General features: G+C 49.4%; 1 protein-coding gene across 3 annotated transcripts in view; it reads right to left on the bottom strand.

The window, feature by feature from the left end:
* Positions 1 to 27,627, bottom strand: part of PIBF1 (progesterone immunomodulatory binding factor 1) — an 848,309-nt gene that overhangs the window by 499,191 nt on the left and 321,491 nt on the right. For all 3 annotated transcript variants that reach the window (XM_085622002.1, XM_085622001.1, XM_085622003.1), the window contains exon 10: positions 27,201 to 27,299. In XM_085622002.1, coding sequence (XP_085478128.1) covers positions 27,201 to 27,299 — 99 coding nt within the window. The remainder of the gene's footprint in view (positions 1 to 27,200; positions 27,300 to 27,627) is intronic.

Below are 27,627 nucleotides of genomic sequence, written 5' to 3'. Positions count from 1 at the left end.
CTTGCCCTCCCATATTTTGGTTCCATATCTGCATTAATATCTCAAGGTTAATTTTCAACAGCCTGCTCCATATGAACTGCTTTAAACTGAACATCTATTCAGCAACATAACATTGATTTTGTCATAATATATAGAACATTAGTGCTCGAGTTGTTCATTGGAACTTTATGGTGAATCTGCAATAATTGAGGATTCAATTGATAGCCTGCTATTCCTGTGGGAAATGCATGCCTTAATCAGCATGTCAGACTTTCTCCTCTCATGGCTGGAGAAGCTATTTGTAAATTTATGGAAAATGTGTCCTAATTTTAGCTTTTGGGGAATTGGGAGTATTTCCATGACAAAACAATTTTCTTGCATACATGGTACATCAGATTCTAGCAGAGGGTCTGCTTTTTCCACATTGGAAATCTCATTTGAATGCACCAAAGGTCTTAATATTAGTATGCTACTATCTGATAGAGACTACTAGCCGCAGATTCCTTAACGTAGAATTATCCCCAGGCGTGAGACTGGATCCGGAAAACAGTTTTTCCCACAGCATCTCTGCGCACCGGGGAGCGGCACCACGGAACTCCGCCCTGACGTCGTCCGCGGGCATGACGTCAGAGAGGTCACATAAGCCCCACTCCGGCACGCTGACATCAGTTTTCTTCTTTTACGCATGCCACGCTGATCTGGATTGCTCTACTCGCCTGTTTTCAGGCCTTCCCTCGTTTTTATTAGAGTGGAATTGTGTGCAATGCCTTCGGGCTTTAAAACTTGTGATAAGTGTGTACGTCCGATGTCGGCGACGGACCCCCACCCCATCTGCATGTGGTGTTTGGGCGAAAACCACGACTCCGCGGACTGCGACGCCTGCCAGCAGCTCAAGCCCAAATCCCGGGGGAAGCACCGGATGAAGCTGCTTTCGGCCCATCTGTCCAGGTCGGCCTCGTCCCCGCGTATGTCCCCGGAGGGGGTCCAAGAATCGCCACTTTCGGCTGCGCCGGCGGCTCCCTGGCTGTCGTTCACTGGTGGGTAAGTCTGCCAGTCTGCCTCCGGGGCCTGGTCCTCGGTTGGCGGGGGGCGCAGGTTCCTCTCAGGACTTGCGTCCTCAGACGTCGGCCCCCTATCCGCCGCTCCCCGGCGCAGGGGTGTCCAGGGCTCAGATGGAGGCCTACGCTACGGCTCTGCAGGCCTCCCTCCGCCCCACCCCTCCCCCTGAGACTTCCGCGGTCTCCTCGCCTTGCACGGGGCCGGCTGTGGAGTCGCCGGTGGAGCCGTTCCCGGCGCTGCCAGGTGCGGCTTCAGGAGCGGGTGATGTGGTGTTGCCAAGGTGCGGCCCTTCAGGGTTCCCCTCCTCGACCCACGGTGCTCCAGACTCGCCGCAAAGCCCTGCGGGGTTCCCTCTGGCGTCGCTGGGGGTCGCCGGGACTCTGGGCTCGTCCCCAGGTTCCCCTCGGCCCTCTAGACAGGCGGCTGCCTTCCTGGAGGCCGAGCTGGTGCCGGGCCGGCACCAGCGGCTTTCTGCCCCGGGCCGGATGGCGCTGCGGGTTGAGGCCGGGTCAGAGATTGCCTCACACCGTCCCTCTCCACCGGCAGTGGGCCCCTTCGGGGTCGTGCCGGTGCCACTCCTTGGCCTCGCCGAGTTCGACCTTTCTTGCGCGACAGGTGGTTTAGAGGGATGCGCAGACGCCGGTGGCGGATGCTCTGTCCCCGGTGACGGATGCCGCGGCTCCCGTCGAGGTCTCTCCGGTGCCGGTTCGGCGTGGGCGCGTCAACTCTTCCCCAGACGTTCCTTCGTCTCCGGACGATTGCCGTCTTTTGGTCTGCTCCTCTCCGGAGTCCGGGCGTCACGTTACTTTCTCTCCGGCGCCTTCTGGGGCTAGCTCTACCTTGTCGCCGCGGGTCCCAGGACCGCTGTTCCGCCCCTTGCGCGGGGCCACCCATGCGGCTGTCACTTCTTCACCGGAGGGCCCTCAGGTTCCTCACTCGTCAGTGGGGTTCCTGTCCTTTCTGGGCGGGCCTTTCCTCCCTACGGCGGGGAGTGGGGACGGGCGGCTCAGCCTTCAGCCTTCGCCCACAGACGACTTGCTCTTGCCTTTGCGGGGTCCCTCGGAAGCGGACGTCACCTCTGTCCAGCTATCGCCAGGGCCGCTGGGATCTTACAGATGGGCTTCACGATCGTGCAGGTGCCTCCTGACCATTTGTTGGAGGTCCACCCCCAGGGCTCTGGTGGGGGGGGGCCCTTGCTTCATTTTGAAGCCTCGCTCCATGATTCCCTCTTGGGGGTCTGGGGACGCCCTGCTTTTGGGGATCCGGTGCCTCCGCCGCTGCTTCGTCGCCACCGGCCGGCCCCTCATGGGCCCGCTTGCCTTTCTTCCCATCCCTCCGCTCAGGGCCCTGTTCTTCAGGCTGCCTTTCCGTCTTTTCCCTCAGTGTTTCTCCCTCTGTCGCAGGAGGCCCGTTGGTTAGACTCTTGGGGGCGTAATGTTTTTGCCTCTTCGAGTGCCGCTCTGCGTGTGCTCAACACGCTCTGTGTTCTGGCTAGAGCTACCTCTGCCCTCTGGGATACTGCGGAGGCCCTTCTGCCCCCCCCATCTCCAGGGAGGGTGCTGGGGCGGACTTGCGGAGCCGTGTGCTCGATGGTTGCGAGTTGGCGTCGTATATTCTGCGTTCAACTTTGGATGCCGCGGACTGTTTTGCCCGTGCTATGGCGTGTTCGGTTGCCCTCCGCCGCCATGCCTGGTTGCGCGATGGGGTCTTCCCATAAAATACCCGGGAGCGTTTGGTTGATTTGCCCTTTGACGGAGTGCTTCTGTTTAACACTCACGCAGATTCTGCGATTCAGCGGCTTCTTGCGGGCATCCGTCCTCCTCCTCCTCCTCCTCCTCGATTTCGGTGGTAGTTCTGTGTGTTCCTTGGGAGATGTTATCCCTTGCTCCATGGGGGCACTGTTTTTCATTATAGTCTGGTTCTGGTGAAGCCTGTCTTGGGGCCCTTTTATTGGCCCTTCTGCGCTTGGTGGGCCCTTCGGCCTTGCGTATGTATCTGGTTTAGGTTGGAGTGGGCCTTTGAGGTCTGCTTGTCCTCTCTGTGCCCTCGGCCGCTGGTTCGGCCCTTCACTTTTTTTGTGCGACTTGGCTGCCTGGTAAGCCGCCTGCGGTGCTGTCTGCGGGCCCTTTTTGGTTCTTCCTCTGCCGCTGGGTTTTGCCCCTAAGAGGTTTTTTCCCCTGGTGCTTTTTGGGGGGACGTGTCCTACCCCAGGTGGGGTACTGGTTGGCTATTGTATAGTCCTCTTCTCTGTTGGGCAGCAGCGCCTGCCCTCTCGGGTTCCCTGTGTTCCACGAGTTCGCTGTGTGCCGCCTAGGGCGGCCTTTCTTCTTTTTCTTTCTCTGCCTCGAGATCCATGGCGTCCTTCGGTAGTGCCACCTGTGGGCCCTTCCTTGATGGTTCCGTCTTGGTTGTTGATGGGACGGTTGGCCTGGCTCGTTCTGGTGCTGCTGCCTTCCTTCTGGTGTTCCATTACGTCGGCTTCGGTAGGTCAGTGTTCCGGGTTCGTCCCGGTTTGTACCGCTGGGCCACCCCTTCCTGGGTCCTCTTCTCGAGCTCTTTTGCCTCGGCTTCGCCTTGCGCTCAGAGTGCTCTGTGCACCTTCGTTGGCCTCTGCCGGGGTCCGGCTGTGCGCTGTCGGGGCTGTGCTCCACCTCCGTGGGCAGCGGTGTGTGCCTCTGCTCTTTTCTTCTTGTCTTTTCCTGTGGGGCGCCTCGCCGCTCCGCTGTCTCTTCGCGGGGTGTGGGGGTAGTGCTCTCTGCTGCTGGCCCTTGTCTTGGCTTCTTGTGGAGTCTTCTTCGTTCCTCCGGGCTTCTGCGGCCCCTTACCTTGTGGGACGGTTCTGTCCTCCTTGCCTCTTGCTGGCTCCCGTGTTGGGGGTCTGTGTTCCTTTAGGCTGGGGGGGATACTCTCGCAGTCCCTCCTCCCCTCTGGGTATGGCTAGGGTATCTATTCTACATTAAGGAATCTGCGGCTAGTAGTCTCTATCAGATGTACCAATTACTTACCTTCGGTAGTGGTGTATCTGGTAGAGACGATTCTAGCTGCAGATTCCTTCATGACCCGCCCTTGCTCCCTCGTTCTGCGAGGGCCCGTCCTGCTGGGCCTTCTGTTCCTGCCTCCCTTGGGTGGATTGCCTCTTGGGGGCCCTGGGCTCTTTTTGGTTGGGTCTTCTGCTCTAGGCTTCCTTGGTGGCTTGGGCTTCCGGGTGTCTTGCCCTCCTTTGCCCGGTTTTCTGTCCTCGTCTTTCTTGGGCGACTTGCCCTCTTCGGCTATCCTGCTCACCTCCTCCTGAGGATTCTCCTCCCTTGCTGCCCTCGGGGGGGGGGGTGGGATCTCTGGGGGGGGGTGGGATCTCTAGGCGGTGCCTGGGTTCCTCGCTCTTGCGGGGTCTCGGCGTGCCTTGAAAAGGTTGTCTGGGGGTCTGTTGTGGGTCCTTGTCCGCTCCGGCCTTCTTTCCCTTTCGTGCTTTTGCATGAGACTGTGGTCTCCTCTGCCAGCTGCTTTGCTTGCAGGTCCTTGGGGTTCTCTGTCCCCTGGGGGTGTCCCCTTTCCCTTGTGGGGCTACCTTTTGGGCTACTGCCATGTTCCATGTTCTTTTCTGTCATACGTGTTCTGGTCCGCGGTGCGGACGCTGTCTTTCGTGCTGCTCTTGGGTCACCATGGATTGTTTTTTCCTTCTTTCTATACTTCTTGCACACTGTTCTCATGCTCTCACAGTTTTCTGTTTGCACTGGCTCCGCATGGTGGTCCCGAAAAGTTCTCCGAAGCAAACTGATGTCAGCGTCCAAGGGTGGGGCTTATGTGACCTCGCTGACGTCATACCCGTGGATGACGTCAGGGCAGAGTCCCGTGGTGCCACCCCCCAGCGCGCAGAGATGCTGTGGGAAAAAGAGTTTTCCGGATCCAGTCTCACACCTGGGGATAATTCTACGTTAAGGAATCTGCGGCTAGAATCGTCTCTACCAGATACACCACTACCGAAGTTAGGTAATTGGTACACCAACAAGCAATTTATATTGTGACTAAAATCTGTTAACATTATAAACCAAGATGGACCAATACACTGTTCCTGCATTGGGCGTTGGGTGTTAGAGAAGCTGAGGGAGCCCTAGATCTCCCAATCACATCTCAGTCCACACTGGATCTTCCGGTAATTCTCAATGCAACTCAGGAATCACGCGAGTTGGTTAAGAACAAGGTTGATGGCATCCAGACAGACCTCTCGCTGTTGAGGCAAGATCTACGCAAAGTGGCAGACAGAGTGACTGAAGCGGAAACACAAATCTCTACAAACGAAGATGAAGTAACCACTCTCACATGCTAAGTGTCTAAGTTGATGACGTCGGTTGCAAAGAAAGGGCAGAGGATGCTGACAACCAGTCCAGGCATAACAATTTGCGCCTGGAGGGCCTTACTGAAAACTTTGATAACTCAGCTCTGGCCACAACCCTTGAAACATGGTTCTGCTGCTGGATCCCAGCAGACACACGCTGGGAGTGGGCACATCCCTAGCTCCCAAGCCTCCGACTGGGGTCACACCTCGCCCTGTTATATTAAGAATCCTAAATGTCGGAGGAGGAGCCTAGCGCGCAACCAAGATGGCCGCGTAGGTGCGAGGCTCCCGAGGACCACCACGACCTCCTGAATTAATCCTGGCTATATCCTGTCCTTGTTGAGGGGACTGTATCGGTGAACCCGAGCTGAGGCGCCATCCGTTTTTCGTTTTCGGATCGGACCCCGGACGCCGGTGGGAGCACCGACTGAAGGTTGCGGCCTTCTCCGCGCTGGCCCCCCGGATTGGAGTAGTGGGGCGATCCGGGGACAAAGCGAACAACAGCGGCGGGCAGGGCAGGGCGACTCGCGTATCCCGTGCTTTCACTTTCGCTTTTGCGCTCTCCTTGCCCTCAAGCGAGGTAGGGTTGCGGAGCGGGGTGCGGTGGTGTGGCCCTGTCCAGGTGCCCGGCTGACCCGCCGGCTGTGAGTCGTCCTGCGGCCCAGTGGTCGCCCTCCCCCCCCCCCGGAACCCGTGCACTGGTTCATCGGCCCTTTCGAGGAGATTGGCACGACGGTGGGAGAGCAGACATGTCCACCAAACAAGATGGCGACCGGGCGAAGGTGAAGACGACCCGCCGCGGCCCGGCGCCTCAATCCAACAGTATGGACCGCTACACCCTCCAGAAGGGATCTCCGGAGACATCGCGCACCTCCCCGGCGGGCCCGACGGAGGCATCTGCCCAACCGGTGGATCTGACCCTCCGGGACGTCATGGGCGCCATCGCAGAGATGAAGGCCTCGGTGGACCAGCGCTTCGACACCCTAGCGCAAAAGATAGACTCGGTCCTGGTGGATGTTAGCCTTGTGAGGGCTGACTTGTCCAAAACCAACGACCGGGTCGATTCCCTGGCCCACACCACAACGAGCCTCACGACGGACGTGGTGGCCCTCCAAAAGGAGGTGCGCCGGCTTGGCCAGGCGAGCGCCCTGATGGACCGGCGACTGGAGGATTCCGAGGGTCGGGCCCGGAGGAATAACGTTCGCATTGTGGGAGTGCCGGAGGGACGAGAGGCGGAGGCGGCAGATCTTTTTGTGGAAGAATTGATCCTTACCCATCTCCAGCCCCGGGGGCTGAGTAAGCTTTTTGCGGTGGAACGTGCTCACCGGGTCCCTGGGGGCAGACCTAAGGCCGGTGCCCCGCAGCGGCCTCTCATTGCCCGGATTTTTAATTTTCGGGACAGAGACGCTATCCTGCAGACCTCCAGGCAACAGGGACCGGTCAAGCTTGATAACATGGATGTGCATTTCTACCCAGACTTTACTCCGGCGGTCCAAAAACAGAGATTGAGTTTTCTCGGAGTTAAACGTCGCCTACGGGACCTGAACCTTAAGTACTCAATGCTTTTTCCAGCTAAGCTAAGGGTGGAGGTGGATGGGCGCACGCACTTTTTTGACCGACCCGAGGCGGCTGGGGACTGGTTGGACACTCTGCCTGGAGATCGGGGCCGAGGGGGTGGGGGGGGTGCGGTTGGCGGGGAGGGCCCGCCGGATCAGAATTGAGGGGTGAAGAATAGGCCTTGCTCTGGACAACATTCCTTTACCATTTACTGATCGTTTATGTTCCCCTCCGATGGAGGTCGTGTGGGGTCTGTTGGGGGCTTCCCTCCTCCTCTGGGGGACTAGTTAGTTTTTCATCTATGGGGCGACAGGCACACTGCACTTTGGGGGGGGCTGTCTGGGCTCATGCAGGGGTGCAGGGAGGGGGGAGTTCTGTTGGGATGGGGGGGTGGGGGGGGGTGTGTTGTTTGTTTGCACCGCAAGGCAAGCCCTTTACTGTATTGTTGCTCTCGAGATGCTCTGTGGGGGACGACTGATTACTTCTACGTATGATGGGGGGTAGGGATTTGACTGTGTTGTCATGGAATGTTAACGGCCTGGGGGACAGGATTAAGCGTGGTGTGGTCCTGCAGTACCTGAAACGTATCTCACCAGATGTTATCTTCCTGCAGGAGACACACCTTATAGGTAACTCCTTTCATGCCATGAATCGGCGAGGCTATCGTTTGGTGGCCCACTCGGGGTTCTCCTCGGGCTCGCGGGGGGTGGGTATCATGATTAAGAACTCGCTCCCGTTGGAGATTGATGAGGTGCGCCATGATGAGAGGGGACGCTACACTGTTCTGGTGGGTAGAATGGAGGGTAGAGTGTTTGTTTTTATATCAGTGTACGTCCCGCCTGGGTTACAATCTACTACATTTGCGGACTTGGGGCGCCTCCTCCTGGACCTCCCGGGTGGCCTGCTGGTGGTTGGGGGGGGGACTTTAATGCGGTGGTTTCTGGGTCTATGGATCGCCATCCCCCTAGGGACCTCCCCCGGGCACAGGCCTGGCTGTCCGGCCTTTTAGATACACTGGGCCTGGTGGATTGCTGGCGACTAAAGCATCCCGCACAGCGGCAATACACCTTCCACTCGGGTGCCCATGGTAGCCTCTCGCGGCTTGATTACATCCTTGTCCCGGCGGCCTCTGCTGGGAGGGTGGGAGAGGTGTGCCATCTGGCGCGGGGCATTTCAGATCACTCCCCAGTACTGTTACATTTCGATGTCTTCCCTAGGGGGGAGGGCAGGGTGGCTCCAATCAATGCTTGGTACTTGCGTAACCCCACTATTCGGGCCGACTTGCTCAAATCCTTACAGCAATACTTTGATGAGAATGTGGGGTCTGTCCCTTCGGCCATCTCCCTGTGGGAGGCTTTTAAGGTAGTTCTCAGAGGGGAGGCCCTCTCCTTTATCTCCCATGCCCGGAGGCGCGAGCGGGAGGAGGTAACCCGGGTGGAGGCCGAAATTGTGGAACTAGAGGGTGACCTGGGGAGCGGGGTAACAGACGCCAAGTTGCATGTTCTGCACCTCAAGCAGGCGGCCTATAGGGCCCTCGTCACGGAGGCGGCCAGGGGCCTCAGTAGAGAGCAACAGGGGCGATTGTATGATGTGGGTGATAAGGCTGGTAAATTGATTGCGTGGTTGGATAAGAGGGAGAGAGCGAGTCGTGTGGTTCCTTTGATTGAGGGGATGGATGGTGTGCGTGTCACCGAGCCGGAAGCCATTGTCTCCTGCTTCGCGGATTACTTCCGCGAGGTGTACTCCCCGGTTTCTCCCTGCTCGGAGGAAGATTCCCATGCCCTGCTTCGGGACATCGCGCTGCCCTCCCTTACGGTGGAGGACAGGGATTTGCTGGACGCTCCTCCCACCTCGGACGAAATTGCCCTGGCTATTCGCTCGGTCGCATCCGGCAAGGCCATGGGCCCCAATGGTATCCCCATCGAGCTTTACAAGCTGCGACCGGATGTACTGGCGCCCCACCTGCGCGCGATGTTCCTGGCGGCCCACTCGCAGGGTTCCCTCCCGCCGGACCAGCGTCTGGCCACAATCGTGGTGATCCACAAGGAGGGGAGACCCCGTGAGCGGGTTACATCCTATAGGCCTATCTCGCTCTTGAACGCGGAGCCCAAAATCCTCGCCAAGGTACTGGCCAACCGGCTGGTTGGCGTGGTGGGCGATTTGGTCCACCAAGACCAATCTGGCTTTATACCCCATCGCAACACGGCTATTAATCTGCGACGCTTGCATGGGGTGCTCGCGCGTGTCCCGTTTGTGCGGGAGCCGGCCATCTTGGCGTCCTTAGACGCCACCATGGCGTTTGACACGCTTGAATGGCCATACATCTGGGCGATGCTGGCGAAATTTGGATTTGGACCGGGATTCATTAGCTGGGTCAAATTGTTGTATTCGGGCCCATTGGCGCAGGTGGTGGTGAATGGGCGAGTCTCGGCCCCCTTCGCGCTGGGGCGGGGCACGCGTCAGGGTTGCCCCTTGTCACCGCTCCTGTTTGCATTGGCCTTGGAGCCCTTGGCGGAGTGGCTGCGGTGGCACCCCTCTATCCGTGGTCTCCGCTGGACCCCCGAGCATGAGGACCGCGTGTCCCTCTACGCCGATGATATCCTTTTGTATCTCGCCTCCCCGCGTAACTCGCTGATTGTCCTGGTTGATGTTTTGCGCTCCTTCGGTCGTAACTCAGGCCTTGTCATCAACTGGGCGAAATCCTGCGTGTATGTGCTCTCCGGGGAGGCTCCGGCCCTACCACGGGACTGCCCGATCCAGATTGCCTCCCAGGGGTTCCGGTACCTGGGTATATATATTACTCTAGACCCGGAGGCCCGCTATGAGCGGAACTTGCTACCCCCCCTCCAGCGCTTGCGGGAGGACGTTGCGCGCTGGCGGCGTCTTCCGCTTTCGCCGCTTGGCCGAGCGGCCTTGTTTAAGATGATGTCCTTGCCGCGCTTTCTGTATGCGCTTCAGAATACTATGGACTTGGTTCCGGCGCGCTATTTCCGTGAGGTGGAGAGCCTGCAGCGGCGCCTGTTCTGGGACGGGAGGCCGCGTATTGCTCTGGCTAAATTGACGCTCCCGTGGTACGATGGGGGGGTTGCCCTCCCGGACATTAAACGGTATTACTGGGCCTCCCAGCTAGCTGCGATTAATCATGGCCTTTACGGGCCCGCCCTGAACCCGGCATTTGAAATGGACAAGATGCTCCTGCCCGGTGGCGATTACAATCGAGCGCTCTACTCTGGCGCGCCAGACTCCCGTCTGACGGGACCGACGCGTGTCATGGTGCGTGTCTGGCACGCGGCTAATGCAGCTATGGGGTGGAAGGACCGTTTGACCCGGGCGACACCGCTATATGCGTCTGCGAGGTTGGGCTCCCTGTGGACATCGAAGGGCTTCGAGAAGTGGGACACGATCGGAATCAGCACAGTGGGAGACCTCTGGACAAGGGGTGGATTCAAAACTTTTGAGACGCTGCGGACGGAATTTCAGCTGCAAGGCAGTGAGTACTTTCGGTACTTACAAGTCCGCCACGCGCTGGGCTCCGTCTTCCCTGATGTCGCGTCCATTCCGGAGTCTTCCCCCCTGGAGGACAGAGTGCTGGATGGCCATGTCCCAGACAGCACGATCTCCCTTATATATAAAAAACTGATCAACGACAGATCGTGCCTGCTGACTAGTCTCCGCGAGGCCTGGGTGGCCGACGGGCTGGAACTGGACGACGAGGACTGGATTTCCGCGGTGGCCTCTCCGAAGGAGGTGGCCATCCCGGCTCGCCTTCGCTTCGTCCAGCTTAAGATCCTCCACCGGGTTTACGTGACGGGGCCAAGGCTTCTACGTATGGGCTTTGTTGGTGACGGATTGTGTAAGCGTGGCTGTGGTGCCTTGGCAACTTTCATGCATATTCTGTGGGAATGCCCACAGGTGGAGCGATTCTGGCGTGGTGTGCATGAGGTCCTGCGTGTGGTGACGCGTGTTGCGCTGTTGCCTGAAGCGAGGAGATGCTTGCTGAATGTGTGGGAACCAAATGACTATTCGGTCCCGCAGACGCGGTGGGTGACTCTGGGATACATGATAGCTAAGCGCGACATTGCTCAATTGTGGGGATCCCAGAGGCCCCCAGCGGTGTTGGCCTGGAAAGAACATATGGATTGGTGTATGTTTCGTGAAAAGGTAGTGTATGTGGCGAGGGGTAAGCCTGGGGCGTGGGTGAAAATCTGGGGCCCCTGGAACGCCTATCGCGGGGGTATTTGTGAGCCGCCACTGCTACCGGCCGCCTCACCAGCTCCGTCCCCCTAGCCGACCCCCTCCCCCAACCACGGGCATGTGGTTCCCCAGTCCCTGATCTATTCCCATTCCCCTCTTCAGAGTTTGGCTGCTGGTTGGGATCCCCCACTTAAGGAGCACGTGCCGTCACTTTGGATGGCGGGTTGCCTTGCGGGTGTGGTTTTTTGTGTTGTTCTGTTTTGAAAAAAGGAAACCGTATTGTGGGCTTGGAGTTATGTGGCCTGCGCTATTGATATCTCCTGATTTACCGATCTCCACCGCCAAGAGACTCTTACTGTATGTATGTCATATGCTTCTGCCACCCTAGCGGCCGGCCGGATGGTTGTAGGCCCATACTTGTAACCCTTCTTTAACATGTAATAAACGGTTTCAAAAAAAAAAAAAAAAAAAGAATCCTAAATGTCCATAACAGACACTATCTTACGTGAAGCCGGCAATCACCCACATCTCCGGGACCAAATCTCCACAATGATGATCTTTCCGGATTGCACCAGGGCGGTGCAGCAGAAGCGAAGATCCTTGAGCTCAGAGGCCACCCAAGTATACAGAGCTCCCCCAGTTGCATTGCTGCACCATCACAGACTTTAAACCCAGTGTGGAGAGGTGCTATTTCACCTCGAGCAGTGAACCACCATCATGAGCGGTCATAGAAAATGCTATCCAGTACACAGAAAAGCTGCCTTGTTAACAGAAACAACTACAAAGAGAGTTAGCAACACAAGACTCATCAGCGACCTTACTGGGCAAAGAAATATTCCACACCATCAGCCACTAAACAGTTTTTCTTCAGAAGCACACTGTCTTGATGATGGATCAGGTAGAAAGTTGGTTGAGATTAGCACCTCAAAAAGCACAAAGTAGACAAATTGTTCATCGGGAACGTACTCTTACATATTTTTTTGGGGCATCTCAAACTACTTCCTGTCCATTGAACAATATAAATTGCAGTATAGCCGCTTAGTGCTTAATGTAGGGATGGTTGGCAATCCCATCGCAGCCCCTGGTGTAAACTTTTATATATTTTGGGCATCACTTTATATAAAACTGACATGTAAATAAACCCCCTGAAAACCCAAGATTTGGAGAAAAAAAACATCAGTGAACAGAATGATTCACTATGAAATCAACATTACTTTAGAAAAAATGCCGAAAACCACAGAAAGTAGGGCTATGAGAAAAAGCAAATGGTGGGATAAAAACTAACCTAGACACCAGGAAGGGAAAATAGAATAAAATGTTGGGCACCTGTAAACTGTGCACTTGTAAACTGTACAACGACCCCGGAGCAGAGGGAAGTCCACCGGGACATGTCTTTTACAAGTGTAGAACCAGTGCTAGTAGCGGTTATACTATAGCCTTATAGCCCGCCGTAGCGGGCTATACCGGCTGTTAAAGGCCCGCTGCAGCGTTAAAGGTCCGAGCCGAAGGCGAGGGACTTTAACAAAGCAGAGGGACTTTAAAAGCCGGTATAGCCCTGCTACGAAGGGCTATAAGGCTATTAGAACATTCTGCCACTAGAGGGCAGAATGTTCTAACAAAACAAGGCCTTCAGGGAGCGCGAGGGGATTGAAATCCCCTCAGGCTCCCTGAAGTCTTTGTTCACAGCCAGAGCTGTGAACAAAGACACATTGGAATGTTGGTGCTCCGGTCTTATACCAGCCATTATAAGCCCAGAGCACTCCATTGTTTTCAATGGAGCTCCCAACATTCCAATGTTCTAATAATGTATGTTTATTGTTTGTTGTCATAAAAGGTATAACAAAAATACTTTAAGAAGAAAACGATAACCTAGACACCATGTAGGATGGTGTGGTGCAGTTCCAGAACATAGGAAGCGACTGCAGTGAGCCATTTGCTGTAATAAGAAACCATATCTGGAAAATGATGTAAGACGAGTCTGAAAAGATTACTAAAGTACCACAAAACATTCCTTACACCTCTAGCCATTAGGAAACAGCCGAAGCTTTATTTCAACATGATGGTTTCTATGGCCAATCTACTTAGCAATTCTGTCCAGTGTATCGGAAACGAATTAAAAGTGGCAAGAATGACGATAGTGTTATCAATCGCAATCAGTGCTTGCCTACTTCTGTGAACTTAGGACAGAAATAAAATCATCCCTAGAATGTAGCAATTGCACCACTCAAATTACTTTGATAAAACACTGCAAAATCTTTATGGGGTGTCCACAGGCATCACTGCACCGAAAGCACGATGGACAATTATTTAATTATGTTGATGTTAGGAGAATAATCCTACTTGCTTTTCCACAAACACCATTAAAAAGCTTTACAGCATGTTTAGCGACTAACTTCAGTACTCTACATTACACATACATTTAACATCTTATAATCTTTCTCACTGCCATAACTTCCCATGCAGTAACTACTTATGTTGAGGGGACATGTGGTTCACAGGAAAATGTAGCTTTTTGTTTTGACCAGTTGCGTTCTTATTTCGAAAAACGTACTTGTTGCAAAAGGCAAAAGTCTGAAAATGATTGAAATGATATGGTCGCATACATATTTAATACGCTGTGGTATGATGTGTCAACCACTTACAGGAAAAGGCAGCAAGTGCTTTGGATACTGGAAAATGCTAAAAGTTTAATGAGTTTATTCAGTCAGAATACAGATATGATGGAGTTTGATAAAATAAAAGGCAATCTGACTGATAGGCAATTACAATGAAAACTTTTAGTGCTCTATGCACACCTCTGAGCAAGACGGCACAGTAAAAGTTGGGTATTTCAATAAATCGCTTCATGTTGAAGTGCATAAAATGAGAATATCTTGGCAAGACATTTGACAGAAGATGGATCTTTATATAACTCGCAACTGCTGTTTTAATTCATAAGTCGGGAAATATAAAAATTTCCCCTAATTGCTTGGCAAAACAACTGCAGTTTAAAGGCGCATACCACTGTTGTACGATGGTTCATCCAGCGTCCGTATAGCCTACAGCTAAACTAGATAACAAATTACTTCTCTTCAGTAACTATCTTTATTGGGCATACTCTATCTTCAGTTTCCTCAACTCCTAAATCTCATCCGGGTGCAAGACTAGAAAGTTGAAATAGCTCCCTCACTCTGAAAGGTGGTGTCGTGACATCCACCCCAAATATTACATTCGGAGCATATAAGTTGCAACCCTAACATCCGTTCTAGTACCGTTTCCCATGTCCTCAGAGAGAGCGATGAGCTCAATGAAACTGAAAGAAATTGAGGTGCACTAAAACTAATCTGGGACCTTACTAAAAGTCGCATGACCACTCCTCAGAAAGAGGAGGCAGGTAAAATTGGCGATGAACCTGCACAAAGCTAGATTATCCAAGAGAAAGATTATGTTTTTGGTAAGCAACTGTTCTTCTAATGGATACTTTTGCCGACAGATTTCTCACCTTCTTGAATTAATACCCAAGAAGTACTTCCCAGGTGGTGTGTCGGAGAAGCTCAAAGCAAAAAGTCCTGCAACTCCAATTTGTTAGAATGGCCCTCTCTACAGACTTTGGAGTCAAAACAATACTTCCTGGAGAAGGTGTGGACACAGCCCACAAAGCAGTACAACAGAAATCTTGAACCAGCACAACCTTGGTCAAGGCCGAACAAGGGCCCTTCACCTCCAGGTAATGGGCTCCTATGCCCTTTGGAGGCGCCTTTTTGGCAAGAGCGTAGCAGATTTTAAAGCACAGTGGGAAACTGTCTGCTTCGGATCATCAGTCTGGTACTTGGGGGTTCTGTCAATGTTGACATAAGGGTGATGCGAGAATGCAAGTGCTGTTGTCCCTTCTGCTATGTGGTGGGATGTGTAGGTAGGAATATTTTTGTTAGAGTGATCCACTGGCCCACGTGAAATGGGGTAACCACCTTCAACAGTAAGGGAAACTTCGTTCGAAGCGCCAATTTGTCTGGGAACAATGAGGTAACAGGAGGACTAACCGGGAAAAGCCTGAAGCGCGCTAACATGCCAAGCATAGGTAATGGCAGTCAAGAACACAGTTGTCAAGGTAGTCGGCCAAAAAGGTCAAACTGCATGGATTCAAAAGTCAAATCCACCAGGGACGCGCATTAAAGAATAAGGATAGGAATAGTGCTGCAATCCCAAGATAACTGGGGTCGTTTAATTATTAGCAAAAACATGTTCTCAACTGGAGATAAATTCTCTTTATTCTCTTATCTATCGACAGGCCACTACATGGTCTACATTGAGGCCTACTACTGGGCGGCCCACCTTGTCAAAATTAATGACTGGGTTTTTGCGCCCAACACCATTCTACTTAGCACCTAGAATTTGCCTTACTTGCACTGCACACATCTCCATAACCTTTACAGAGGAAGAGGGGCTCAGCGGTTGCTACCGGCGACCATGGGCAGAGCTGCTACAGCGACATACATACAATGCTATAGAAGATTTCTTACCTATAATCTGGGGGTGCCCTCTCATCCAGGCACATTGGGCTGAGATAATTCGAGAGCTCAGTGCAATTTTGGAGGTGGCCCTCCTGCTGGACCCAAAGAACATCCTTTTGGGGATGTCAAATGATGGGGACATCCTACACGCTCAGCTCATATTTAGTGCTGTGATCCTGGTAATGGGTAAATAGGACATGGCTAGGCTATGGGTGGGCGTCAGAGGTGCCCACAAGCCAAGAATGGAGACGGGGGATTGATGTCCACATGGCAGCGGAAAACATCACATACCATAGCCGAGGCTGCTCCCGCAAATTTTATAAGATCTGCAGGACTTGTTCCCTGCTCGGAGTCTACATGGGCCCCGGTTACTTAGGGGGTGATGGAACACGAACTGTCTTTGTGATGTACTGTAGGTGCTCAGTGAATGATGTGCTATGCTATGGACGTTGTGGTGTTCTCAATTTGAGTTTCTGTCAATATCAACGCAGATAGCGCATTATTGTGGTGTTTACTTTCAGTTTTTCAATAAGACACGAAGAAACAAAATATATATATTTGAAAGAAAAAAAAGATTAACAGAAATTAGTATTAGTGGTTCTGCACTGAGATGGTGCTGTTCCTAATTTGAAAAAAACGATAGCTAGTGGTGATACATCTACCACCATTTTGAACAGATTTCATGGCCAGCAGTCGGAGCAGCGGTACTTCAGGGCTCATTATTAACCTACCTCAGACCGTTGGCCCAGGTGATCTGCAGTCAGGTGATCTTGGCTTTGAACTACGCAGACAACACTCAGCTTTGTTCTCTCTGTAGATCACTCTTCCCCGGCTTATTTTGAGTCTTTCTTTCTGTATACGCAATATTACAAACTGGCTCACTCAGAATTCTCTTAAATTTAATTTGGATAAGACAGAGGTGCTATGCTGCTTCCCAGGAAAAATACCCAGACCACTGCCGGCTGAGTTTTGGCCTTGGCCTACAGATGTCTCCTGTGCAACAGTGTCAGCTGTTAGATATCTGGGGTTCCAATTTTACTCAGACTTGAACTTTGACTTCTCAAGTCAACAAATAGTCTTCTTCTTGCTTTGCCTTATTGAACGCCTTAAGAAAAACATTACATTACCTTTACTGCCACAACATCTATAGCCATTAACTGTCCAGGTGAAAATCTTGAGCAGGCTAGAGTATGGAAATTTCTTGCTCTTAGGGGTCCCCGGCCACTTGCTTAATCACCTTTACAGAATTTAAACTACGGCGTCTTGCTTGTCTTTGTCCCTTCCCCATCTGGCCTTGGCCTCTACTGCCTTAGACAAGTTACACAGACTTACTGTTCCCAAAAGTGTTGTCTTTAAATCACTCTTTTGGTGAACTAGGCTAAACATTGGGTTGGCCCTATATTCCTCCAAAATAAATTTCAATGTTATTGCCCCGCACACCTGTTGCACTCCACTGATGCCAATCTTCTGATCATACCAAAGTACAGGTACACATGCATTGGTGCAAGTCCTTTAAGCTCGAGGCCACTCATTTGAGAAATATCTTGCCACTGTCCCTTCAATCTAGTACAGATTTACTGCGATTTTGAAATCACTGGAGACTTGTCTCTATACCTGCTCCAGATGTGAGACAAGCTAGTTCAATATCTATACGTCTGTTAATAGCGCCAGGATGCCGTTCTTGATGAGAGTAGTGATCTACAAATAGTTAACGTAACAACATATCATAGTGACATTACAGCTATACCTTACCTGGGCAGGTCTTTAGCTTCTGAATAATTACACATTTATGGTTATTTGAAGACCAAGTGCTAAAAGACCCCCATGATGATTCTTGAAGTTCACTCTAACTTTGCATCAATACTCTTCTATTAAAAATTTTGATCAGTTCATTAATTAACTCTTTGAAGATGTGCATGTCAGCAGCACAAGGTTTCAGGTTTGAACAGTGGGCTGACTCTACATTTCAAGCTACTGGGGATGCCTGAACAGGTACTATTAAGTACAACAGGTTAGATCCAAGATGAGATATAGTCTGCCGTTTAGGGTTTACAAATTGCCCAGATCATCGTCTTCCATGGGTCCATTAAATTCAGGATCTGTATTGAAATATTAGCTTTAACACTGCGGCAAATGGGAAGGAAACAAAGGCTACCTGCACCATAACACATTGATATTTTCATTCAAAGGCCAGGCGACGTTTTAAAGCTATTCTATTCAGAAAGATGCATGAAAATAACAGCAAAAGGAAATGGCCCACGCAGTCCAACACTGCATTGTCAGTGCTTGATGCTGGACGTTAGGAAGTAATCAAAAGAAATGTGGACAAAGGGTACCAACCAAAGTACTAATACAAGTTTTATGCTCATTGGTCTCTGAAGGAAACTCTTTGCCTGCCTCTCTAAGTAACATAAAAGATGCTAAATGACATACAAGGAAGCCTCTGTGGTGAACCTTTAGGATCATTGCAAACTATGTATACAGCATACAAGTATACAAACAAAGGTATTAAACCAAAAAATTACCGGAAAATAACATTTAGAGATCAAACACCACAAGCCTCTCCCACCCAAGACATTCATATGTAGCTAACAGTCCGCCTTGGATCAAGTTCCTAAAAGCCTACCAAGCTGGACGGTAATAAACGGTGGTACAAAATGAAGGCCCACCCCATGAAGACTGCACACTTTCGACCTTGCTTTCTCTCCTTAGTACAGAGAAGATGATGTTGGCTAAAGTTATTAAGAAACACCGAAACCACACTTGGCGGAAAACTGAGGTATTAGCTCTGCTTCTTACGAGAAGCTTTGCCAGAGGCTTTGCTAAACCGCCCTTCAGGGAGGACAGCATTCCTTCTACTTTCCACATTTTCAAAAGGATTTGTTTATGCAGATTACACACGAGGTAAGCTTGACAGTGAGTCATTGTCATTCCAAGGTAACATACAACTTAAACATTGCTAGGTGAGGGAGATAAAACAAAAAGGGTTCAACCAACAATTCAAGCAATTAATCAACTTCCCATAAATCAATATTTTAAACAAATGACATTATGCAGAAAAATAGAGAAAGCTTTTAATTTTGCTGCAATGTTCTCTCAAGAGGTGAAGTGTGGGGAAGAGTAAAAAGCATGTAATGGTAAACTCATTGCAACATACATTCTGAAGGTGGGGGGAAGTAGGGCTTCACAAACAGACGAAATGTTGTACAGAATTAAACTGTACATTCCGCTGCCAATTTGTAAACATTTTCTGCTGATTAATAAAATGGAAACTCACAGGCACATACATTCATGAGTCCGCTAATGGTGCCCACTGAAGCAATTAGTCATTGATAATCCTAGACAAAAAAAAAAATGTATCTGCAAATAGGTGTGGTGAATATGGGGATACCCGTTAACATTCTGGCAGAACACATTAGCATTCTTCTGAAACATCTCCCACTTGGGGATGTTCTGGGTACTATAGCTCTCCGCGAGAAAACATGTACCAAAACCAATAGGCTTTGAAATGACCAAGAACCCTTTTTTAAAAAAATGTAAAACCTCAAATGATAAAGAGACAAAGTGAAGCATGAGATTTCGTTAAGTCTACTTGTTAGCATAAATTGGAGGGATCACTATTCAAATAAGGCATAATGTACATCTGTATATTATAGACTATAATTTATGACAGATAATGCTTGCACCGCTGTCCTCTTGAATATATATTTTTAAGCAGGCTGTGTACGTGAAAATAAAATTGGGCCATGACACTGATCACAAAAAGGACCGCCTCATCACCATCCAGCATGGATGTCAAATCTTTCCTCAACGGACCACCACCAGGACAGAAATTGCATTTGTCACCAATGGTTGAAACAAGAAGTGGAAATAAGGCTTTTAGAGATGAATCTGGTTGATTTCTTACCATTACTGCACAGAGAATGCAAAGTTCTGGGCATCCACACTAACACCAACCCGAGTTTTAAGGTTCACGTTGCAAACATGAATACCTTTAATCTAGTTTTGGTGGAGGTATGTCTTATTGACTACTTGACTGAGAGCCACACTTGCCAGCATTGAAAAATGCTGTACATGCAGCAGTCAATCTCAGTAAAGGTTCACATAAACATGACAGAATATCTTTAAAACTCAGAGAATCCACTGGCTTCCACCACCTGCATGCATCTCATTTAGACCTGCTACATTGTTCATAAATCAACATCGCTCCACCATACAGCAGTAGCATCACAAGACTGGCAGAATACAGATTTCATTACAAGACCGGAGGCTACCATTATGCTTATCACTTTTAATGCGTCACCAAGCAGCCGCATACATCATAAAGTAAGTCTTCCAAATAGAAAGTTAACAATAATAAAAGGCATGAGCCCACAACATTCAGCCTCTTTTAAATGCGGCTCCAGGCAGATAATGTTGTGATCTATGAAGATAGACACCTGGTGCTAGGAGGTATTATTAAGTCTTCTTTATTCAGTCTCCAGTACAGGTCACATCTGTCTTGACACCAGCCAGCCTAGTGTGGTACCAGCCCCACCAGGAGCAGCCGGCCTAGCTGCTAAGGCCATCTCGAACTGCCAACACTCATCCACTCAGACACCCAGGCATTCCACGCATCACAGGCACACCAACATTCCATGACCATCTCACGCTCTGGCTGAGCAGCTAGAGGCAGCAGGGCTGGAGTACATGTTATACAATTAAGTAGGGTATAACAAATAAGTTCTCTTATACATTTCTTATCTAACTTGCATCTATATTGTAACTTATTTGATATATTGTATTTTATTTGATGTACATTACTACACTTCTGTTTTACTATATCCTTATGTCCCCGTATAATCCTTATGTGCTCGTGTTCCCTTACACCTCACATATCTGCACTCCTTGGGCGATCTGACTCACGTCCGCTCCGTTTTGGGACTTGCCCCCCCCCTCCCTCTTCTCCTTCGTTACAGTCATTTCCACCTCCAATTTATGGAAGTTGGATCATGACCTCGCGCTCAAGCTCTAAATAATCTTTATTCTCGGTGCGCCCTACCCGACTTTACTTTTCACGCCACTCCGCTCTCATCCGCTCCAAGCACGGTGTGATTTTATTAATTTTTAACACGTTTCACAACGGCGCCTCCCCGCTTTACCAAACTGGAGGAATGAACCTTGGCAGCGCGACGCTAACGTCGTCGCGTTGCCAGGGAACAATCCTCGAATCGTCCTCCTGCCTTTCAGGCAGCTTTGCACGCGCCATGGCAACCAATACGTAAACAACCTCCGGTGATCACGATCGAGCGCATTACGATCACCGGAGGAAGACAGTTAACGAGCTGGACAGTTTTCTTTCCTGCCACAACCTTGACTTTGCTTAAAAACAAATAAATAAGGGGAGAGGAGATATATATATTAGCTACTCTAATTTAATTTATATCTATAAACCCTCATTCCCCCACCCAAAAATAAAAAAAATACAATTATTTATTAATCCTCATTATTATGTTATATTATATTTAAAAAAAAAAAAAAAGGGGAGAGAGAGAACTTATATTTAAATATATAATTAATAGGAAAAAAGAATACTCTACTCACCTTTTCGCTCCTACTCTTACCCATCATGTCTGATTTCGACTTAGACGAAGCAGAGGCTAGCGCACCTACCCCAACTTAAACAATGAGGCTTTTAAAGACATCATTCACGAGGAAATGAGATCCTGTATGTTGGAGACCTTGTCTAAAGTGATTACAGCTAAAAGATCCTTCCTATCTGAGGAGGATATTAACTCCCTAGACCAACATACTCTCCCTAACGAAGATCTCACTCATACAAGGGAAAAAAGAGCCAAAAAATGTAAAAACATAGAATTTTTCCCCAAGAGCACTGGAGGTCCTAGTACCTCTACTTATACGGGAGGTCATCGTACCTCTTTTTCCCTGGGTGTCCCTAGCGGCACAACATATAAAGGTGTCCCCAGCAGCACAATACATAAAGGTGTCCTCAGCGGCACAAAATATCAAGGTGTCCCCTGCGGCACAAAATATCGAAGTGCTCAAAACGATGACCTCGTTAATAATGATGATGATCTCTATATTGATGATGCCTCTGATTCACCCGATGAATATGTCCTAGACCTAGATCAAGACGATCTTCAATTCAACTCTCTAGATGAAGACCTCACTCACACCTCTAAAGATACCATCTTAGACCCCCTAAGTCAAGAGATGTTCTCTCCTCTTAACATTAAACATCCCAGGAGCTCAGAATGGATTCCTCACGATCACGTGAGCAAATTCATAAACAAATGGCTAAGAAACCCCCTTGACAGGGATGCTCGGAACCTACTAAGAGCCGAATGTTCTCGATCCTCCATTGGAGATAAAACTTGCCAGACCCCAAATCTTGACCCAGAACTCATCAAGTACCTCTTCAAACTCGGAAGAGTCCCTAGAAAGGGTATGGAGAGATCCCTAAAAGGCTGCCAAGATAGAGTGCTTGACATCCTGGGCACACTTGCAAGAATCATCGATATCACGGAAGAAAGCTACATTAATGGCACTCCCCTTAACACAGAACTCATTAGAGGACTGTGACAAGGGCGAGCCACTGTCGGACCCCGGGGGCACCGAACCGCAGCTACCGGTACTACTCACAACCCAGAGGCGGGGCCTGAGGGAGCCAAAAGCACTGGAGGCGGGGACCGGAAGAGGAGGAGGCCAGAGCGAGGAGCAGAGCGAGAGTGAGGAGCAGAGCGAGAGCGTGGAGCAGAACGAGAGCGAGGAGCAGAGCGAGAGCGAGGAGCGGAGCGAGATCGAGGAGCAGAGAGCGGACGAGGAGAGGAGCGAGAACGCGGAGCAGAGCGGGAGCCAGGAACAGAGCGCGGAGCAGGGGGCGGCCCAAGGCGAGAAAGGAGGAAAGAGAGAGACGACGGCGGCAACCGAAAGAGACGCGTGGTGGTGCCCCGAGGAAGGACGCAAGGACGAAGCAGCCGGGGCCCAGAAACCGGGTCCCGGCCTCAGGCAAGTGGCGGAGAAAACAGGGAGGGCCCTTGTGGGTTGGTGGCAGGTACAGATGTCCTACTCGGGACTATAGCCGAACCTCTAATCCCCTTCCCCCACCAAGTAACGGGGAGACAGCACAGGGGCGGGTTGTAAACTATCTCCAGCGGGTTTCCACCCTGACTAAAAGGGCCCGAGGACGATAGTATCCTCCCCAACCCATACCCTAGCGGGATTAAGGATAACGTTGACCACGAGACTAGAAAAGGGGATCAAGGTCGGGTACTAATTGTCCTCTTCTGTTCTTCTTTTCCGAGGGGACGCCTGGCTGGACCACACCCCGCAACGACACCAGAAGACGGAAGACGCTTGAAGAACCCGCAGCAACCGAAGGCCTCTCCTTCCTTACGACAACCCTCGTGGGGTAATCCTTTTCTGTACAAGAAAGACGGTTATCCATAAAGAAAATAAAAACATAAGTTACAACCCCAGCACTGACTTTCGCTGTTCTGTGGGGCGGGGCGTGACAAGGACTTAGCCAGAGAGCTCTCGTTCTGTTAGACAACGCTAATGCCAGCCTAAACTCTGAGAGGAGAAGAGTAGTCCTCACCAAAATTAGCCCGAAACTCAGTGACCTAGCAGACAAAGAACCCTCTATCAACCCTAAAGGCTTGCTCTTCGGCGAAGACCTGATTAAAACTCTAGGGAAACAGGTCTCTACGTTTACAGCACTAGATAAAGCCCACCAAAACATGAAGAGGGTATTTAACTCAAATAACCTTTTCGGGAGGGCCGGTAGACGGGGGCCAGTCTTCCGGCCGATTCAACAGAAGGCCCTATCCTAGAGGAAGAGGATTTGGCGGAAGGGGATTCACTCCCTCAAACACTCCCCAATTCTTTCCGCAAAGAGGAAGAGGATTTCGCTCCAGAAACTTCAGATCCCGCGGAGCATCTATCGACAACAACACCCAAAGTGAGTACAATCCCTACCTCCCCTCCTCACCCCCTATCCCCCAAAGTAGGTGGGAGACTCAAACTCTTTTTCAACAACTGGAAATTAATAACCCAAGACCCATGGGTTTTAAATACCGTGAGGGGATTCATGATAGACTTTACACAAACTCCTTACCAATCTTCTTTCCCCAAAGAAATGTCTCTTACCCTAGATCAGGAGAAGATAATAGAGGAGGAGATCTCCTCCATGCTTCAGAAGGGCGCAATAGTAGAAGTCCCCCTAGAGATGCTAAAATTTATAAGCACCCTATTCCTTGTCAAAAAGAAAGACAAAGGTTGGAGACCCGTCATAAATCTAAGAGACCTCAACAAATACCTTGTTTACAGACACTTCAAAATGGAAGGAATTCACCTCCTGAGGGACCTACTTCTAGAGGAAGACTGGCTTGTAAAATTAGACCTAAAGGACGCCTACTTTACCATTCCCATGGCCAAAGTTCACCAACCCTTCCTTCAATTCCTATGGAAAAAACATCTTTTCCAATTCAAGGCCCTTCCCTTCGGTCTCTCTTCAGCCCCCTGGTGTTTCACCAAGGTAATGAAATCAATCGCTTTATCCTTAAGAGAAAAAGGTATTCGCATGATACTTTACCTAGACGATATTCTCATCCTCTCTCAGGACCACTGTCAAATCCTTCAAGACCTGAAAACTGTGATGGACCTATTAGAAAACCTGGGGTTTATCATAAACAGAGAAAAGTCAATCCTTTCCCCTTCCAAAAACGTAGAATTCCTAGGTTTTTCCGTAGATACCACAAAATGTCTGTTACTCCTTCCTCCAAAGAAAATATCAAAAAGAAATAAGACACATCCTGAAACTTCAAAAATTTCCCCTAAGGGAACTAGCCAGATTACTAGGTCTCCTTTCCTCTTCGATACAAGCCATCTTTCCAGGCCCCCTAAATTATCGTGCACTTCAGAGAGTGAAAGCCAGAGTCCTTCAATCGGGCCTCTGGTACGGAGACCTCATCTCGCTAGACCAAGAAGCAAAAGTAGAACTGATCTGGTGGTTAGACAACCTAGAGGCATGGAATGGGAAAGCAATTTTTGGTTCAACTCCAGATTTTGTTTTAGAATCAGATGCCAGCCTTCATGGCTGGGGAGCCTGCTTCCAAGGCCAGAACACTGGTGGAATTTGGTCTCTAGAAGAATCCTCACATCATATAAATTTCCTGGAATTGACAGCAGGTCTCTATGCCTTGATGAGTTTCAAACAATTCATTCAGGGCAGGTCCATCATCCTAAAAATGGACAATATCTCTGCCGTCGCCTACATAAATCGGCTAGGTGGAACCAAATCTGCAGACCTCTCCAATCTAGCCAAGAAACTTTGGATGTTCTGCTTGGAACACAAAATATCTCTAAGAGCCGAATTTCTCCCAGGCAAATCCAATGTATCCGCAGACTGGAACTCAAGATTCCTCTTAGACTTCAGCGACTGGAAACTCAATGTTTCCGTCTTCAATTCCCTCAACAACTTCTGGGGTCCTTTGGAATTAGATCTCTTTGCCAGCAGACTAACCTTCCAAATCGAGAATTATTACAGTTGGATGCCAGACCCGGGTACTCTGGCAGTGAATGCCTTCCTGCAACCTTGGCAAGGCAGAAAAAACTACGCCTTTCCCCCCTTTTCCATGATTCAGAGGGTCCTCCAGAAAGTCAGACTCCATCGATGCTCGATCGTACTAATCACTCCCTTTTGGCCCTCTCAAGCCTGGTTCCCAACTGCCCTAGAGATGAGCTACGACCTTCCATTCCTAATTCCCCTCCTTGTGGACCTTCTTACAGACATAGACGGTCATCTTCACCCCATGGTTCAATCAGGGAAACTGAACCTTCTTGCCTGGAGAGTGTCAGGAGATCCAATGACCTCTCAAGACTTTCGTCAACAGCTTCAACTCTCCTCGGCGAATCTTGGGCCCCCGGCACACACTACCGATACAACAACATTTGGAAATCTTGGGTTCGTTGGTGCTTGGAAAGGAACCTGGATTCCGTTCAAGCACCTATCGTTGACATAATCAATTTTCTGGTAGAACAATTCGAAAGAGGCCTTAGTTATAGATCTATCAATTGTTATAGATCTGCCATCTCCGCTGGTCATTCCCTCGCCAACGGTAAGACAATTGGCAAAAACGCAATTATCTGCAGAGTTCTCAAAAGCATCAGACTCAGAAGACCTCCTAGACCCAGATATCAATCCCTCTGGGATGTCAACTTAATCCTTGACCTTTTTACTAACTGGCCTATTAATACGCTCCTAAACAATAAAAACCTTTCCATTAAACTCACTACCTTACTTTGCTTAATTTCCTGTCGTAGAGTCTCCGATGTCAAAGCTCTCGAAATATCTAATAGATCTTATAACATGTTCGGAGTAAACTTTGATCTCTTCAAAAGAACCAAGACCATGTCCAATTCCATCTTTTACCCTCGTTTTGATTCCTACCCTAAACTCTGTGTGGTTGACTGTATGAAAGAATACGATTCTAGAATGAATTCTCTTCGTCCTCCTACTGCGACTCAATTACTCATCTCCTTTGTTAAACCCCACAAACCTATCTCTTCCAGTTCAATTTCTAGATGGGTTAAAATTGTGATTAACCTAGCAGGTATCGACCTTAATATCTTCAAACCCCATTCTATCAGAGGTGCAATGGCCAGTAAGTCATTCTGGTCCGGAGGTAAGTTGGACGATATCCTCAAGGCTGCTGACTGGTCTAATGGTAGAACTTTTGCTCATCGTTATTGCAAACCTATTCCTCATGTGTCCGACGTAGTCTTACAAGGCTACCAACAAGCATAATGGTAGCCTCCGGTCTTGTAATGAAATTGCGATTCTCCTATTAACATGACCAGAGAATCTGGATTTCATTAAAGACACGGAGGCTAACATTATCCCTCCCTCCTCTTTCCCACTAGAGGTTTTTATCCTTCTATAGAAATTATCTACTGTTTATTATTCGAGATATTAAACACATTGTTGACTTGACATCAATTTTATGATATTAAAACACATTGTTGACTTGACATCAGTCTTTTTGCTCTTGTTATACTTGTACTAATCTCTTTGATTGCTCATACCCTAGTCTTTTATTTTATCAATATTTACTCACACGACTCTCTTTTTTGCAGATAATCTCTAATGACTTCTGGACAAGAACTTTTCTCCTTCTTCATCCTCGGTATCCTGCCTTCGATGATGTTCTACGTTTTATCAAGATGTTATTTTCATCCCTTCATTCCTTAAAGTTCAATGGATTTTAACGAACTTATCCTGTTATCGCGATTTAAAAGAAGCTGAATGTTGTGGGCTCATGCCTTTTATTATTGTTAACGTTCTATTTGGAACACTTACTTTATGATGCTTGGTGACGCATTAAAAGTGATCAGCATAATGGTAGCCTCCGTGTCTTTAATGAAATCCAGATTCTCTGGTCATGTTAATAGGAGAATCGCAATTTTCAATTAATGAGGAAGGGGAAATAAAAATTGATTCATTAATTCAAATGCTTCACACTGGCCCACAGACATGTTATCCTTAAAAGACACATAATTGGTGATGGGTGAGTTTTAAATTTACTTACTGTTCTAAAATCTGATCATATTTTGCCAAGGCATCTTTTTCAGCGATCACAGCTCGTTCTTTTTCTGCTACTGCGTTATCCTTTGCCTCCCTCAGATTTCTGAAAAAAATAAAGAAACGTGTCACAGTGAGGAAAAACAAGGAACAGTTGGTCTTTAATATTAATTTTGACTTGTAGAATATCAAACAAATTGTCTCTACAAGGAGCAGACAATTGAACAACTCTAGTCGGAGACTTGGGTGTCAGCCGACTGATAAATAGGAAGAAGCAAATCAGATTAAAGAATGATGCAAATAAATATAGATAATATAAGATTGCAATCAGCGCTTCAGTTTATTTTGATAAAAATATGCAAATAAGGGGGGGCGTAGCTAACCGCTGAAGGGAATGGCCGCTTGGTAGCTCTGCTCTGGAGCGCCACTCCGAA

Source organism: Triturus cristatus, chromosome 8 (genome assembly GCF_964204655.1).
Source record: "Triturus cristatus chromosome 8, aTriCri1.1, whole genome shotgun sequence".
Classification (NCBI taxonomy): domain Eukaryota; kingdom Metazoa; phylum Chordata; class Amphibia; order Caudata; family Salamandridae; genus Triturus; species Triturus cristatus.
This window is presented reverse-complemented; position numbering and strand designations above follow the sequence as displayed.